The 16,890-nt window shown below is 49.0% G+C and overlaps 1 protein-coding gene across 2 annotated transcripts in view; it reads left to right on the top strand.

The window, feature by feature from the left end:
* The first annotated feature begins 4,845 nt into the window (after window positions 1-4,845).
* Hk1 (hexokinase 1) overlaps window positions 4,846-16,890 on the top strand; it is a 95,908-nt gene continuing 83,863 nt past the window's right edge. Inside the window, exons 1-2 of one of the 2 annotated variants that reach the window (XM_087898169.1) lie at window positions 4,846-5,013; window positions 12,383-12,477. In XM_087898169.1, the coding sequence (XP_087754295.1) occupies window positions 12,451-12,477 (27 nt within the window). In that variant the 5' untranslated portion in view covers window positions 4,846-5,013; window positions 12,383-12,450. Of the gene's footprint in view, window positions 5,014-7,930; window positions 7,949-12,382; window positions 12,478-16,890 lie in introns of those variants that run through there. The other variant, XM_087898170.1, reaches the window with a different exon arrangement.

Below are 16,890 nucleotides of genomic sequence, written 5' to 3'. Positions count from 1 at the left end.
ATTTTTAGGTCTTTATGATTTCGGCTCTTTGCATAGTTATTTTCCTCCTCGTTTCATTAAGGATCTGCTGTCCCTAAGTGACACTTGGCTATTCTGATTCTTGCTGGAGGTAGCACATGTCACCCAGCTTGTTGACATTCTCTTCGGGTAGCTTTCTTCCTCAGATGTCTGGTGACTTTCCGTCCTGTTAGTTTTTCACCCACGGGTCACCCACTGCTCGGGCCTGGAATGTTCTTGGTCAGGGCTCTTTGGTCTGAGTCATTCTGATACAATGAGAAAGGAGAGGTACCTTGAAAGCAGAGAGTCCTGGGCACCCTCAGATCCTTAGGGAACCCCTGCCAGTGCCATTAGTCATGTTTTTGTGAACTTGACATAAACTAGAACCATGTGGGAGGAAGGCGCTTCCCCTGTGTTATTGGCCTCTATCAGGTGGGTATTGTCTTGATTAAAGATTGACATGTGAGGGCTCCGCCCATTGTGGGCGGGGCCACCCTGGCCGGTGGTGTTTGGTTATATAAGAGCGCTGACTGCGCAAGCCCAGAAGAGCAGTCCTGTACCCAACGTTCTTTCTAGGTCTCTCCCATCAGTTCCTGCCTTGAATTCCTGCTCTGTCGCCCTCAATGAAGAGATGATGGACGCTGTACTGAAAATGTAAGCCAGCTAAGCCCTTGCCCCCCACCCCAAGTTGCTTGGAGGTCATGGTGTCTATCTCAGCAACGCAAAGCCACCTAGGATAAGTCCCAAGCCCCTTGGGCAAGGTGTTAGGAGTTGGTCCTCAGTGTGTTCAGAGTCGGCAGCCCTGTGAGGTTACCCACCCCGCAGGACTAGCGATTGAGTGTCTGAGGCCAGGTAAGCCCGCGAGCTTTCTCAGCTCTTTGCCCAATTGTTCCGCTCTTAACCCACCAACGCCTGTGCGGGCCTCGCAGGTGCAAGGGTCTCTCAGCGGCGAAGGAAAACAATTGCTACTCTTACAGAGTTAATTCACTGTGGTGGTGAGGGCAGAACCCAGGCCCTCAGTGTGCCAAGATGTCACTGTCTGCCGAGTGTGGTGTGCACCGTCGTTGGCCCAGAAGCAAAATTTCGGGCGCCCTTCTCTCACCTCAACCATCTTTACTGGCAGAAAATGCCGTTTCCTGGGGTGTAGTTGGTACACAGAGAAGGGACGTTATTTTACACATTGTCGTTCTAAGCCTTACTCTATTAAAATCTTTTTTTCTTAGCCATTAAGACGCATACTATTTGTTTTTTTTTCATTTTTCTTTTTTTGCATCTTGTATAGCCCCTCATAAGCAGAGATACGCTAGCGATCCCGTTTTCCAGGTGCCCCAGAGCTGATGAAATCATTTACGTTATACTTAACTGTAGAAAAGGCTAGTGAACACACTGGGGTGAGTCTGAGGTGGGGTTAATGCAGAGGGCAAGGAGGAGACAAAATGGATAGTTCCTAGGGAAACCATCAGTCCACTCAGGTCCCAGGTCAAATCAGACCCATCTTGGAGCCGCCCTGCTACTGCTCTGACACCGATCACACCCGCCGGTCGCATCAAGGCTGCCTTGAGTGTTTTGTCTTTAATCTGCTTTGTCTACAAGTTTTGTCCCGGCTGCATGGTTCTGTTCTGGCAATCTCTGACTCCTCATATTCTTGCCCTCCTGCGCCTGGGACCCAAAAGGCAATGAATGGATACGGAGCCAGATCAGAAACCCACCTTTTCTCTCCAAGACAAATGAAGCAGTGTAGTCGGTCTCTGGCCCAGATTCTTGTCTGTCAGGGATTCTGCGTGTGTGTAATGAGCTCAGGGCGGCCTTCAGGCTAAGTCAGGCAAGGGTGGACTGCCCTGGGATGAAAAGCTTGGATCCGAGCTGCTAGACAGTGTCTGGGATTGTACACAAAAGAGAATTGAATTGTAGATCAGCTGGGAAGCTAGCGAACTGGCCCCAGTGCCCTTGGCCGCTGGGGCTGGAGCCTGTGGGAGCGCATAGCTGGCATTTTTTTTTTTTTTTTAAAGCGTTGCGATTAGGAAGTCTTTTGCTTCCTCTGGGAGGAGGCTTGGATATGATGGGTCCGAGGTAGGATGGAAGCTTTTGTTTTGTTTTGGTAACAAAAATAAAATAAAATAAAATAAACCAGATTTGGCTTGAGTGTCATGAGGCACCGGGCAGATGAGTGCTTTGCTTGGTGCTTCGTGAGAAGTGAGTTGGAGAGCCTGTGGTCATGTTCTGGCGACAGCAAGCGTGCGGAGAAGCTGTGACCACGGTTTTGGAAGAGGGGGTTCGTACTGGACTCTCCAGACGCTATCCTTATTTGGGAAACCTCCAAGCACCGTTTCAAGTAAGTTCTGAGGTCTGCTCCTGGCTGGTATCTTATCAGAAGCACTTAGGGCAGCGGTTCTCAACTTGTGGGTCATGACCCCCTGGGTTGCATATCAGTTATATACATTACAGTTCCTGATGGTAGCGACATTACAGTTATGAAGTAGTAGTAAAATAATTTTATTGTTTAGGTTCACCAGAATGAGGGACTGTATTAAAGGGTCACAGCATTAGGAAGGTTGAGAACCACCGGCTTAGGGGCTGGCATCAACTCCAGATGGCGGCATCCTGGAAAGCCCTCACCAGGGCACTAAAGGGAGGCCTGCGCTGGGTATCTCGTGGAGCTTCAGGCAGGTTTTCTTTGACACAGAATGCTCATCTTCCCCCCTTGAGCTCATGTCTCATAGGATGTTCAGACAGGGCTGGCGAGGTGGCTATGTGGGAAAGGGTGCTTGCAACCAGGCCTGACTTTGATCCCTGGAATCCACATGGTGAAAGGAGAGAACCCACTCCTACAGGTTGTTTTTTAACTTCCACATGTATACCGTGTGCATGCATGCTCACATGTGCATGCATGTGTGCATACACACATATAAATAATTGCCAAAAAATTAAAATTTAAAAATTCTCTTTGACTTTACTGGCATGCTGTCCTGACATCCTTTTGTTATAGTCTATTGTTTATATACTGTGTACATGTGTGCACACACACATGTGTGCATGTGTGTGTGTATACATGCATGCCATGATGTAAGCATGGGGTCGAGAGGACAATCTGGATAGCTCCTTTCCTTCCATCGTGTGGGTTTGGGGGATGGAACTCGAGTTATCAGATCCCTATCTACTGAGCCGGCTTGCCAGCCCTAGAGAGAATTTTTGTTGGATTTCTTTCCATTTTTATTCTATGTGTTTGGGTGTTTTGCCTCAATACGTGTCTACAAATCGTGTGTCTGCAGTGCCTGTGGAGGTCAAAGGAGAATGCTGGGTCCTCTGCAAGAGCAGCAAGTGCTCTTAACCACTGTGCCGTCTCTCCAGCGCCCCCTAGGGAGAACTTCTGAAACATTTCTTATTCATGTACATTGCTCTTTTCACAGCATGTATGTAACATGCTTTGATCTGAGAACGCCACTTTTTATAAATACACAGCATGGACTGGCAGACGTGCGTTTAGCGTTTCAGGATCTGTCAAAAATTCTGTCCTAATCTAAAGCCACAACCTATTTCTTTATTTTTTGGTTTTTTGAGACAGGGTTTCTCTGTGTAACTCTGACTGCCCTGGAACTAGCTCTGTAGACCAGGCTGGCCTCAGACTCACAGAGATCCACCTACTTCTGCCTCTGAGTGCTGGGATTAAAGGCATGCGCGCCTCCACTGCCGGGCAAATGTTAATAATTTTTTTCTTTTGTGTTCATTGATGTTTTGCCGGTATGGTGTGTATGTATGTATGAGAGTGTCAGAAGCTCTAGAACTAGAGTTACAGAGAGGTGTTAGCTGTCATGTGGTTGCTGGGAATTGAACCCAGGTCCTCTGGAAGGATAGTCAGTACTCTTAACCACTGAGCTATCTCTCTGGTCCTTGCCCTCCCCCAATCTTTGTCTTGACTCCACCATGGAACACTGGGAACAGGCACAGTCACTATTGTGTGGGGCCTTTAAGGAGGCTCTGGGGATGCAAGCCTCTGGTTCTGATGCTTGTATGATAAGATGGTAAGTGCCTTACCCAAGTAGCTGAGAGCTATGTCCTGATCTGCAGGGAGAGGGAAAGGTGGAGAAGGGAAGCAGGGAAGGGGGAGGAGCAAGAGCAGAGTGAGAGTGAGCTTTGACCTAGAATCGGCTTTTGGAACCTCAAAGCCCACTCCAAGTGACATACTTCCTCCAACAAGGCCACACCTCCTAATCCTTCTAATCCTTTTCAGCATTTCCACTCTGGGTGACTAAGCATCCAAATACATGAGCCTATAGGGGCATTCTTATTCAAACTACCACACTGGCCTACATGAGACCCCCATCTCAAAATAAAACCAATACAAATAAAACCTCAAGTGGTCTTATTAGTACTGAGCTTCTTACCTGTTCTGGGCCTCACTCCTGCACCCTAGAAAGAACTAGGGCTGAAGGGAATGAGTTCTGAATCCAGATCTGCTGTTGCTGATCTTTTACGAGCGGGTGTATCGACTTCTCTGAGCTTCAGCTTCCCGATGGTAGAATGATCTCTAGGTCCCCTGTTGTTGGAAGCTTCTAGGTGGCCATGCCACTGAGGTCCTCTGTGCAGTCCCTGGCATCCATTATTGCCAGCTTTGTGGCTAATGCCTTCTTCACCCTCGTCTCCACTCTCTTACCCAAGATCTCTGTGGGGATCCAGTGTGTGTGTTAATGCTCTAGATGTGAACATCAGGATCCAGAGGGGACAAAGGGCAAAGCTCCCATGATGCCCAGGGCCTGCGCCCTCCTTTTCACAGGATGCCAAGTGGCTCAACCCAGTCTAGGCTTTCGGTGACTCTTCTGTCAATCTCTGTTTTCAGAGCTCCAACTAACCAGCCGAAGATTGTCCCTCAGAGACGTGGGAAGAGAGAACCCTCCCCAATCCCACGAGCTTTCCAGAGACTGTTCAGTCACCCTGCAAGGACAGCAAATGCTGCCTCTTGGGGAAAATGCAAGTGAATACAAGTGAAGAGCTGGCAGACGCAACTCAAGTTCCCCCAAGGCAAGTGGGCAGACACGTCAGGGATGTGGGCTTGGGCTGCAGGCGTGTGACCCGTCTCGGGAGGCTTCCTACCTTCTATAGGATGTGTTAGAGACCCAGCATGGGGATCTGCAGATAGATTTCAGCATTTACATACATTCCACTGACTGGGCCTGGAGAGAGACACTTTCCCAGTGTTACACAACAATTTGAAAGGCACCTACACTCAATGCAGTTAAGTGTCTGAAGTGATGAGGCTAATGCCATTTTGTTTGTCTTTTCCAAGACCTGTGTAGCCCTGGCTGTCCTGGAACTCACTCTGTAGACCAGGCTGGCCTCGAACTCAGAGATTCGCCTGCCTCTGGCATTTAAAGGCATTAAAGGTGTGCATCACCACTGCCTGGCTATTAACACTTTTTATATGAACACAACTCGCCAAGACAGAAAATACGTCCCCACCAGTACCCGTTTGATCTTCTCAATTTTTTGTATGTGTACGTTTCTGTGTGTGCATGCACGTGTGTGTGTAGATGTGCATGCATGTGTATGTGTGCGCATGCGTGTGTACCCAAAGAAAAGCTCAGGTGTTATTCCTCAGGAGCCATTCCTCACCTGTGTTTTGAGACAATAGCTCTCTGGAACCTGGGCTCACCAATTAGGCTAGGCTGGCTGACCAGCAAACCCCAAGGATCCGCCTGTTTCTGCCTCCCCAGTGCTGACATTACAAGTGTGTGCCCCCACACCTGGCTATTTTTCCACGACTTCTGGAGAGCAAACTGATGTCATCTGCTTGCGAGACAAGCACTTTACCATTTCCCTAGCTGCCCTTTTGGCTGTCTTCAGGATAGGATCTCACTATATAGTCTAGACTGGACTCAGACCCACCATCCTCCTGCCTCAGTTTCCCCAAAGCTGGAATTGCTGGTGTGCCCCATCATGCCTGATTGTCCTTCCCTGTCAGCTTGACGTCTGAATGCCTTCTCCTGTGGCTGTGATAGGATATACCAACAAATGCAACTTAAAGCGCAAAGCGCTCATTCTGGCCCCCAGTTTGGGAGACTGTCCATCACGGCGGCAATGGGTTCATTCGGCAGGACTCACAGCAGTAGGCTTGAAGCAGCTCGTCACGTACCATCTACAACCAGGAAACAGAAAGCAGTAACAGCATGTTGCCACCCCGCTTGCTCTCTCCAGTTTAGACAGTCCCGGATCCACACCAAGTCCTGCCCGCAGTCCAGATAAATTGTCCCACATCCATCGACTTATGATAGTGTCCCACACGCATGCCCAGAAGGCATCTCACTGGTGCTTCCGGATCCTCCAAGTTGACATTAGCATTCAGTGTCTGAGGTGGTGCAGTGTTGTTGAGGGACAAAGGGACTAGGAACGGGGCAGTGTGAACGGCAAGTAAGGTCGGCACAGACCTGTAATCCCGGATGATCACAAAGCTGAGACAAGAGAATGGAGAAGACTCAAGGGCATTGCTGGGATACGGAACAAGTTCAAAGCCGATTTAGAGAGACCCTGTCTCAAAAATTTTAAAGAAAAGTAAAATCAGGCTTGGGGATTGTGGTAGTTTGAATGTAACTGGGCCCCATAATCTCACAGGGAGTGGCACTATTAGGAGGTGTGGCTTTGTTGGAGTGGGTGTGGCCTTGTTGGAGGAAGCGTGTCACTGTGGGGGTGGACTTTGAAGTCTCCTGTGCTCGGGATACTACCCTGTGTCTCAGTCCATTTCCTGTTGCCTGCAAGATGTAGGACTCTCAGCTCCTAACCCAGCACCATGTCTGCCTGCATGCCACCATGCTCCCCTTCATGATGATAATGGACCGAAACTCTGAAACTGTAAGAGAGTCACCCAATTAAATGTTTTCCTTATAAGAGTTGCCGTGGCCATGGTGTCTCTTCACAGCAATGGAAACCCTAACTAAGACAGGGATATAGCTCGGTTATGGGTAACTTTTGTAGCTGTGTGAGGTCCCGTGTGGTAGGGTTGGAGAGTCGGGAGGGGGGACTGAGAGGGAGGGGAGAACCAGAAGATCAGTGCAGCACAGTGGGGTGTGGGAAAGCTGAAGCTAGGTCTCGAGTCAGCTTCAAACTTCGACTTTGCAACTTACCATCTGTCTGAGCTCAGGACGGTACCTAACTTTCCGAGTCTCTGTCATCGCCTGTAAAAGGGAGAGACAGCACAGGGGCTGTTGTGAACAAGCATTTCTACTCTCTCTTCCTGACACAGAACTGTCACCTGCCGTCCATAACGCCTCCACTAAGATTAGCTGGCAAGAGCAGGTTGGACCCACACAAAGGAAGTCAGAGCTGGCAAGGAATGAGGAGCTCTCTCACCAGCAAACCATGAATGAGCTGTGGGTTTCAGGGTTACTGGCACACCGAGAAACCAGGAGCCTCAGATGCGGGCAAATGACCCAGGACAGGAAGCCTCTGTCTGAAACTCACAATGCTGCCTGGACCAGGATTTTTGGGAAGACAAACCCTTGACTTACATAGATGATTTTGACTCTGCCGGAGAAAGGAAGGAGACAAGGAAGACAGTTGTAGATGCCCTCACAGTCCCAGAGAGGCCCCTGGGCTTGCTTGGAGTGATGGAGAATGCCCTTCCCCAGCAGGAAGTATCCACATGGAAGAAATGGCACAGCCCGTGCTGCCAGCGTGGTGGGCCACAGATAATGCTCATTCCTGCCTAACCTCTGTACCAAGCAATGTCCTGACAGAGACCTACCATCACCAAGCCTCAACAGATGCCCAGAGCTCCTTCCCCTCCCCCGCTCATCTCCTGGGCAACAGTTGGTGGTTAGCAGAGGAAGACAGAGGGCCTTAATGTCATCATCTAGATTCTCCATCATCTTCACTAATGGGATGGGGAACACTCCTTCTCTGTAAGATGCTTCCAGACCCAGGACAGGTTGAGGAGCCGGCCCTGTGTCAGAAAGGCAGGCAGGTGTGTGGGGGTAACTGTGGACTTTGTAAGCCTGTCTGGTAGAGGCGGCAGGACATTTCCCCTAAGGACAAAGCCAAACCATGCAGTGGCTCATGCCTGTAATCCCAGCCCTTTGGAGGCTGAGGCAGGAGGATGGTCTTGAGTCTGACACTCCTATGGTTTACATAGTAAGTTCCAGGCCAGTCTGGATTATAGAGCAAAACCCTCGAAAACAAACAAGAGCAAACCTATAAACAACAGAAACATATAATATATAATTTATATGATGCCCAGTGGGTGGTGCCATAAACTCAGCCCTGGGGAGGCTGAGGCACAAGAGTTGCTGTGAGATCCAGGCCAGCACAGGCTGTTGTGTTATATGTTTGGCCTAGGCTCTGCTCTAGGTAGGGTCAGCTACTGGCTCTCATCAGCACAGGCTGGTGGACCCTTTGGGGCCACAACAGCTCTTCTGTGCCGGAAGCGGGAGGGAGGACAGGACAGGACAAAAGCCTTCACTGTGTGCCCATCTATAAAATACTCTTGCACGCTTGGCCCCAGCTCATGCACAGTAATTATCTTGAGGTTCTATGCGTTAAAGTGGAGAGGAGGTGAGATTAGTGTTGTCAGGGGCTGGGAATATATTGCCGATGGCTATGAGGTTCTTCAGGGATGATGGGCATTTCCTTTTATGTGTGTGTATGTATGTTGGTGTATGTGTGCTGTATATATATATGTTGGGGGTGGGGTACATGAACAGCAGCTAGAAGAGGATGGTGGGCGCCCTGTTCTCTCACTCTTAGCCTCAATCCCTTGAGATGGCACCTCTCATTGAACCTGGAGCAAGGCTGGGAGCCAGCAAGCACCAGTCGTCTGCCTAATCTCTCATAGAACTGGGGCTGCAGAGGTGTGGCCACGTCTATCCTTTTTATGTGGATGCTGGGATCCGATCTTACACTCCTGTGCTTATGGTCAATTGCTCTTACCCACTGAGCCATCTCCCCAACTCCATAACAGGCATTTCCTAGCATTAGATAGTGGAGGCACCTGCCCCCTATAAACACACGGAAAATAATCAGTCTTTAACTCTCCGAGAGAAGAGCTGTTGGCTTAGGAGCTGCATTTCAAGTTTGAAAATTGATAATTAAGTAAACGAATATTGTCATATGAGCAACCAACCCCCAAAAAGTTACACAGTGAGATTTATTTATTCATTTGGCAGTGTTGGAGATCAAACCTAGAGTGTTTGGTGCCTGTTAGGCAAGTTCTACCATAGTACTACATACTGAACCTTATAGAGTAAAATGTAAAAACTCTTGAAGAAGGCTGGAGAGATGACTCAGTGGTTAGAGCACTGGCTGCTCTTTCAAAGGATCCAGATTCAATCCCCAGCACCCACATGGCAGCTCACAACTGTCTGGAACTCCAGTTCCAGAGAACCCAACCTCCTCTTCTAGCTGCCTTTGGCTCTTCTTATGTATGGTGCACAGAGATGCACGCAGGCAAAACATCCATACAGATCAGAACAAACTACAAAGGAGCAGTGTGGAAAGAAGATAGAACCAGGCAGGGTAGACCAACGGATGCTGTGTCCATGGTCAATTCTTAATTTTTCACCGCACCCAGCAGAAAGACTGAAGGGAGCTGCGGAGGCGGGGGGGGGGGGGGGGGGGTCAGTCAAGGATGGCTGCAGAAACACTACACGGTTGTCTGCTAAGCCAGTTCCCGCAAAGTCAGAACCAAGCCTAAAACATCCCTGCAAAGAAAGGGGAAGGTACCCAGAGAGGAAAGGGATACAGGCAAGACAGAAACAATGAAGATGCCAAAGCAGGCCAGGCATAGAAGGATGAAGGTGCCAGAAAACCATGGTTTTTTTTTTTGTTTTTGTTTTTTTTTTTTTTTTTGTGTGTGTGTGTATGTATGTATGTGTCTGGTGTTAGCATGTCCATCTGTGGCTGTACATCTTGAAATACTATCTTTTTTTAAAAAAATATTTATTTATTTATTATGTATACAATATTCTTGTCTGTGTGTCTGCCTGCAGGCCAGAAGAGGGCATCAGATCTCATTTCAGATGGTTGTGAGCCACCATGTGGTTGCTGGGAATTGAACTCAGGACCTTTGGAAGAGCAGGCAATGCTCTTAACCGCTGAGCCATCTCTCCAGCCCCCTTGAAATACTATCTTATCAAGTTTTACCAAAATGCAGAATTTTATTTAAGAAGATAAACGCTAATATATAAAAGTCCCTTTTACCCCTATAGAGAGTTGTGTTTTCCTGGAGGAGCCACTACCTTGCAGCTCACTTGAGTAGGTTAAGCCTCTACTCAAGCTTTCCATGGCCCTTCCCATCAGGCCACAGTAACAGGGAGCATGCGCTGTGGGTGTACCAGGCGCCAGTACTCTTCCTATGCGCGAACCTTCGCACGCGGCGTGTTTCCTTGGTCAGGCCATCCCATAGTTGCAGTTCCATAGTTGGAACTGCAGCTTCTGCAGCTTCCCAAGCAGGGTGCATGCCTTCAGTCCCAGCACTCAGGAGACAGAGACAGGTGGGTTTCTGTGAGTTTTAGGTGAGCCTGCTCTGCAGAGTTCCAGGACAGCCAGGGCTACATAGTTGAGACTTTCTCAAGACAAAGTCTTCCCAGGTCAAAGCTAGTAGAAGGTCAACCAGAGCCTCAAACTACATGTCCTGGCCTCGCATACAAGCTTCATTCCAAAGCTGCATCCAACACATAACAATGTGAGGGGTCCGGCCTTCTCAATACCTGTCAGGATGGGGTGTTAGCACACAAGCAATCCAGTTCCTGTAATTCCCCAACACTCTGAAGAAAAAGAAACAGATGCCAAATTCCATTTCCTTTTTATAGAGACCTTCGAGTAGAGGGGTTAAGTGTGAAATCAAAACTGGATGCTGCAGATAAATACCAAGAACGAAAGTGTACCAGTTTTGCTTGTGCCCTTGTGCCAAGCTCCAGCAGAGCTGCCCACTGCCAGCCTTTGTGACTCGGCCAGCTGCCTGGCTTTGTACCCAGATTTGAAAACCTGGGCTCTTGGCATCCCCGCGGGTGTCGGAAGGGCCGCCGTGGAGGGGACTCTAGCAGGAGCTGCCGCCAGTTGTTAGGCAAAGCACGGGACAGCCGGGAACTGCTCAGGTGTTAGAGGGGTCCCCTCAGCTTTCCTAATGTTGAATTAACAAACTATACATCTAGGGAATTTATGGACACACACAGAGTGAAATTATTACCCCAGTCAAGTCAACTAACAGCCATTATCTCACTTACTCCCCTTTTTTTGACTGGGTAAGTACTTGATCTACCTTCTTAGCAAGTGTTGATACTCAGTGTATTTAACCATCATCACGCTGTGCGTCAGGTTCTCAACACGTGCTCATCTCAGATAACCGGAAGTTTATACCCTTTCAGGTACATGAGACTGTCTCAAAAAAAAAAAAAAAAAAAGAAAGAAAGAAAGAAAGGAAAAAAAACGAAACAAAACAACAACAATAACAACAAACAGTTAAAATGATTTTCGTCATAAAGTATTCCAAGGGGAAAAAAGGGTAGACTTAAAAAAGAACGTTTTAGAGCCAGTAAAATAACTTCGCAGGCAGCGGCACTTGCTGCCAAGCCTGACCAATTGAGTCCACGTGGTGGAAGCAGAGACTTCTGCCCTCCCACGCTCACAATGGTGCACGTGTGCGTGTGCACACACACATAGACAAAAGAATAGTGTAGCATGGCTCTCTCTCTTTTTTAAAAAAATTATTTATTTTGTTTACAGTGTTCTGTCTGCATGTGTGCCTGCAGGCACCAGATTTCATTACGTATGGTTGTGAGCCACCATGTAGTGGCTGGGAATTGAACTCAGGACTTCTGGAAGGACAATTGGTGCTCTTAACCTCTGAGCCATCTCTCCAGCCCCTAGCATGGCTCTCTTCTGGTGGTGTTGGTACGCGGTTCCCCGGGGAGACATACAAAGAAGGACACGCACACCTAAAGTAATAGACTTCATTTCTACAGGACTTTGATCTCAAGGGTTAAAACACTTACTGGTATTCTTGGACTTCTAAATGCGCACTATGCATTGATTTCAGAGTTAGAAAAATAGGTTTTATTCCAAGATCCTTCATACCATGTTTTAAGACAGACAGATGAGGGCAGATGGGAATCAGGTCATGCATCTGAAGCCGTGGCCTTTTGAAGAAGCCTCAGCTGGTTCCCAGGTCTGCTGGCCACTTCCCTGAAGCACAGCTGGGCTTCTAACTGCAGCCAACAGTCCAGGAAGTACTCCACTGGAAACTCTGTCACTTTAGCCGGGATCTGGGATTCTTCTAGAATTGGGCCTGTATGCTATCCTAGGTCAGTCCTCGGTATCAGGGCATTTAGCTCCTCAACTGCTGAGGACAGGAGGACATTGCAGAGGCTCTCACTGATCTCTTCTGACCTTAACCTTTCTTTAGGATCAGGAGACCCAGTTTCTGAGAACAGAAGACCCCCGGGGAAACAGTACAGCCAGCGCCTCTACACCATGGGCCAGAGCTGCCAGCGAGGACAGGTAAACTCCCCACCCCAGGATCTCACAAATCCCAAACTGGCCTCAACTTCCCATAATCAGGAATGACCTTGAACTCCTGACCTTCCTCTGTCGGTACACCTCCCAACTGCTGGGCTGACAAGCATTTAGGTGGTGCTGGAAATTGAGCCCAGGGCTTCTTGCATGCTAAGCAAGCACTCTCTCAATGGAGCCACACCACAGATCCCAAGCGGAGGCTCCTCCACCTCATTCTTGTCTGTCAAACCTAAAGCACCTGTATGGGCTGTGGTGGAACATGGCGTCACAAAAGATGTCAATCTGAAGGGCCCCTGTGACCCCTGACCTCTGAAGTACCCACCCCCACTTTCTCCTTTATTCCTCAGCCAGGGTAGAAAATAATGTCTCCTGCTCTGGGAAAGGAAAACCATTTCCAAACCACGAGGTTTAGTTGGAATGTCATTGCTGCCTCCCCCTCCCCCCTTCCTGTGCCCTGTCTGGCTTTGCCAGCCCCAGGCAGAATGCCACCAAGAGTTTATAAAGCTGTCCAGGCCAGCCTCGGTAAGGTGGCACAAAGTAGCTAGTGTCACAGGCACCATGTGGCAGTCAGGAGACTTGGACGCTTGTCTGGAATACAGGGTCAGTCCATGGATCTAGCCTTGGTCTGTGTGGTGCTTGGGAGAGAGAGAGAGAGAGAGAGAGAGAGAGAGAGAGAGAGAGAGAGAGAGAGAGGCGCTTTGGGGTCTCAGATTCAAGGCTGATGGCTGAGCGTTAGAAATTAGTACATCCCTCAAGCAGCCCAAGAGAAGCTTCAGTCTTCACTGCCCCGAGCCTCTGTCTCTTGATGAGCTACACCAAGGCTGCTCCAATTGCACAAGCCATCCCAACAGGTCTCTGCATATCTGTGGCTCCTGTGTCTGTGGATTCATCCAATAGTGGGTTGAAATAGTCAGGGGGAATATTACATCTGTGCTGGATAGACAGACTTCTTCTCTTGCCACCCCCCAGACGATACATTAGACCAGCTACTAGCACTGTGTCATGTCTCCTAAGCAACCAGAGGTAACTGGAAGTCTGTGGAAGAGGCTCAGGACATGGGCTTGGTCGGTAAAGCACTTGCTGCACAAGCATGGGGACCCAAGTTCTGGGCCCCAACACCCACGTGAAAGCTGAGCATGACTTTGTGCATTTGAAACACCATTGCTAGGGGAAGGGTGGGGTGGAGTCAGACAGATCCCAAAGCCTCGATAGCCTGATGGCCTGGCTGAAGTCACCAGTTCAGTGAGAGACCCTGACTTAAAAAATCATGGTGGGGCCGGCGAGGTGGCTAACGGTGCCTGGCTGTGCAAGCCCAGTAATGGGTTCCATCTCCAGGACCCAGGTAACAGCGGAAGGGGGGGGACTGATAACATTATCCTCCGACAGCCACGTGGGTGCTGTGGTCACTCCCCTCAATAATTGAAGCAAATGAAGTAAAGAGTGATTGAGAAAGGCACCCCATGTTGACCTCTGGCCTCCACACATGTATTCGTATGCATACACTCATGTACACATACACAACCACATAAGCACATGGACGTCCTATGGGAGAATGGGCACAGATGGCTGCAGACACTATACTGTATTGCAAAGGGGATTTGAATGCCTGTGGATTTTAGTCTCTGAGGAAACGCCAACCCTAGACATAGCAAGGAAAAACTATACGCCCTGTGCCGGCCCCCTTACATGTCTCAAAAGGCGTAACGAAGTAGTAATGCTCCCATTTTATTGATGGGGGAACTGAGACTAGAAGAAGTTCAGTTAATTGCCCAAGTTCGAATAGCAGGCCAGTATCAGGTCCAGGTGGTTCACGAGGGTCTCAGTCACTCCAGGGGTCTGTTCATCCTTCATCCACGTCAAACCCAAGACTGCGTGTTTGTGGCTCCATGCCTGTCTTCCTTGGGCCATGCCCACTGCGAGCTGTCCTGAGCTTAGACACTGTACTCTGGATAGTAAGTTTTCACTTGTGGCCTAAGGAAGGACCAAAGTCCTGTAGCCCACCAGTAGGTATCTCCATGACTGCCGTCCAGACTGTATTTTTCCGTTGCTGTCTTAGTCTTAATTCTCCTGTGGCCTCTGCAGTATCTGTAAGGTTTCCTCCGAGGCCATTCAGTGTGATGCTTGCTTTGATGGGCTGTCAGTGTAAGACCAGCCTAGGCAGGCTGGGCCCTGGGTGCGTGCAGAGTGCATGTGGACAGTTCTGTTTGCTCTGGTCTTGGGTCTGTAGTGTGGCTTTCCCCACCTCTTGTTAAAACTGTTGAAGTCTGTGGGGCTTCTTTCCTGTGGAGCCGTCTCGGAAGAGGGCCCAGTATTGCACTTACAAAGAACAAGCATTTATTAAGCACTTGTTGTGTATGAGTCACCCCAAGAGGTACTGAAAAGATAAGACGGATAGTCCCTGCTCTTCAGGGGCAGTAGATACATAGGTTATCCCTGATTTTTACAGGACTGACTGTGTGCTTTGGGGTGCTATATAGCCTCCCAGGAGCCTCAGTGTCCTTTCTTATGAAGGGAGGCATCGCTTCTCATCTATAGTGAGCTGGGAGGGAGCCGGCAAGATGGCTCAGCGGACACAGTGTGAGGGGTGAAAGGTCACTCTGCCTCTCAGCTGGTGGGGGCGGCTCCACAGTGCAGCCAAGAGTCCTTGCTTCCTCAGGAAGCAGAGAGTAGACAGGAAGCGAGGTCCATCTGGCTATGTCTCCTGAAGTTCTGACCCTAGTGACCACGTCCTCCAGTGAGGCTCCATTTTCTAAAGGTTCTGCCATCGTCCAAAACATGGCCACCAGCTGGGGACCACGCATTGAAACACAGGAACCTCTGGTGACGGTTCACATTCAAAACGCGGCCGGGTCTAATAAATGGAGGTACTTTCCGGAGCCAGGCACCAGGACAGGAGGCCCTTTCATGGGCCGCTCGGAGAGTCCAGTGCTGAGGAGGGAACTTGCTTTTCCTCTTCGTACCCACCTGACTTCCTTCTCACCTTCAGCAGAGTCGCCAGCAGGGTTCATAGTGGCTGAGACCAGACAGAATCCCTTGCCCAGGCATGGTGGCCTACACCCTTGAATCCCAGCACTCTGGCGGCAGAGGCAGGTAGACCTCTGTTAGTTCCAGGACAGCCAGGGCTGTACAGTGAGACCCTGTCTCTAAAACAAACAAACAAACCATGAAAGAAGCCGTTAATTGGAACCCAGACACTTAAGTATAGGATATCTGCTCTGGCTTAGGAGTTTGTTTCTAGTGGCTCAGGGGTTGTCTAGGACCATGGCCCACTCCACCCCTAACTGCTGGTTTCTCTTTCACTAGATAAAGCCAAGCTGTCCCCTGTTAGCGGGCATGATGGTCACATTCATGGTAGGAGGTGTACCCAACTCCACCACCGACCTTCAGGCATCTCTCCAACCCCTACCTTGTGGCTTCTGCATGTGGGGACATTGATCATACCTGTTCTCAGGTTGTCACAACGATGGCTCTGTCTCAGCCCCAGCAGAAAGTCTGGCACTTTCCCATCCTGAGGCTCCAGCCTCAGTTTACCTCCTAGAGTCCCTTGGCTTTCTTTTCCATAGCATAATCCAGCGATGAGAGAGCCATGCCTCTGGGCAGGCCACCACATTGTACTTGCACTGGGGAACACCGCAGGAGGGAGGGAGGTATCTCAGACACCCTCAGATGCCCTTTTCATCCCTGCCTTTCAAATCTCCCTCTGCCTCAACTCTCTTTCACTGTGACACTAGCCCTCCTTCATTGACCCATGAGCTGGCAGCTGGGCCTGAGCTCAGCAGGGCTCTTTACTGAGGTTCTTTCCCTTGCCTGGGAGTTGGTTGACAACAGAGGTGGCAAAGAGGCATGTGTAGGTGGAGACTGCTCATTTGTTCCCAAGTGCTCTGACCCAAATAATCACACAGAAACTATATTAATTACAACACTGTTTGGCCAAGAGTTTTCCTAGCCAGCTCCTTTATCTTAAATTAACTCGTTTCTATTAATCTATGTTTCACCATGAGACTGTGGCCTATGTACTGGTAAGGTTTTCCAGTGTTTTTGTCCTTCAGTAGCTACATGGTGTCTCTGTGACTCTACCCACTCTTGCTATATATCTCTGTTCGAATTTTCCACCTGACTTTGCTCTGCTAACTTGTTGGCCAAAACAGCTTCTTTATTAGCCAATGGTAATAAAACATATTCATAGCATACAAAGGGGAATCCCACATCATCTCCCCTTTTCTGTTTAAATAATAGGGAAGGTTTTAGCTTTAACATAGTAAAGTTACATATAGCAAAACAGGCTCAAGCAAGAATTATAGTTACAATGTTTAGTCTATTTTTATCTGGCAATATTAAAGAAAATATACTACCATCTATTTTATCTTTGTGAGCCTCAAGTTTCATGTCTAATTTATT

Source organism: Myodes glareolus, chromosome 18, assembly GCF_982192425.1.
Source record: "Myodes glareolus chromosome 18, mMyoGla1.1, whole genome shotgun sequence".
In the NCBI taxonomy this organism is placed as follows: Eukaryota; Metazoa; Chordata; class Mammalia; order Rodentia; family Cricetidae; genus Myodes; species Myodes glareolus.
This window is presented reverse-complemented; position numbering and strand designations above follow the sequence as displayed.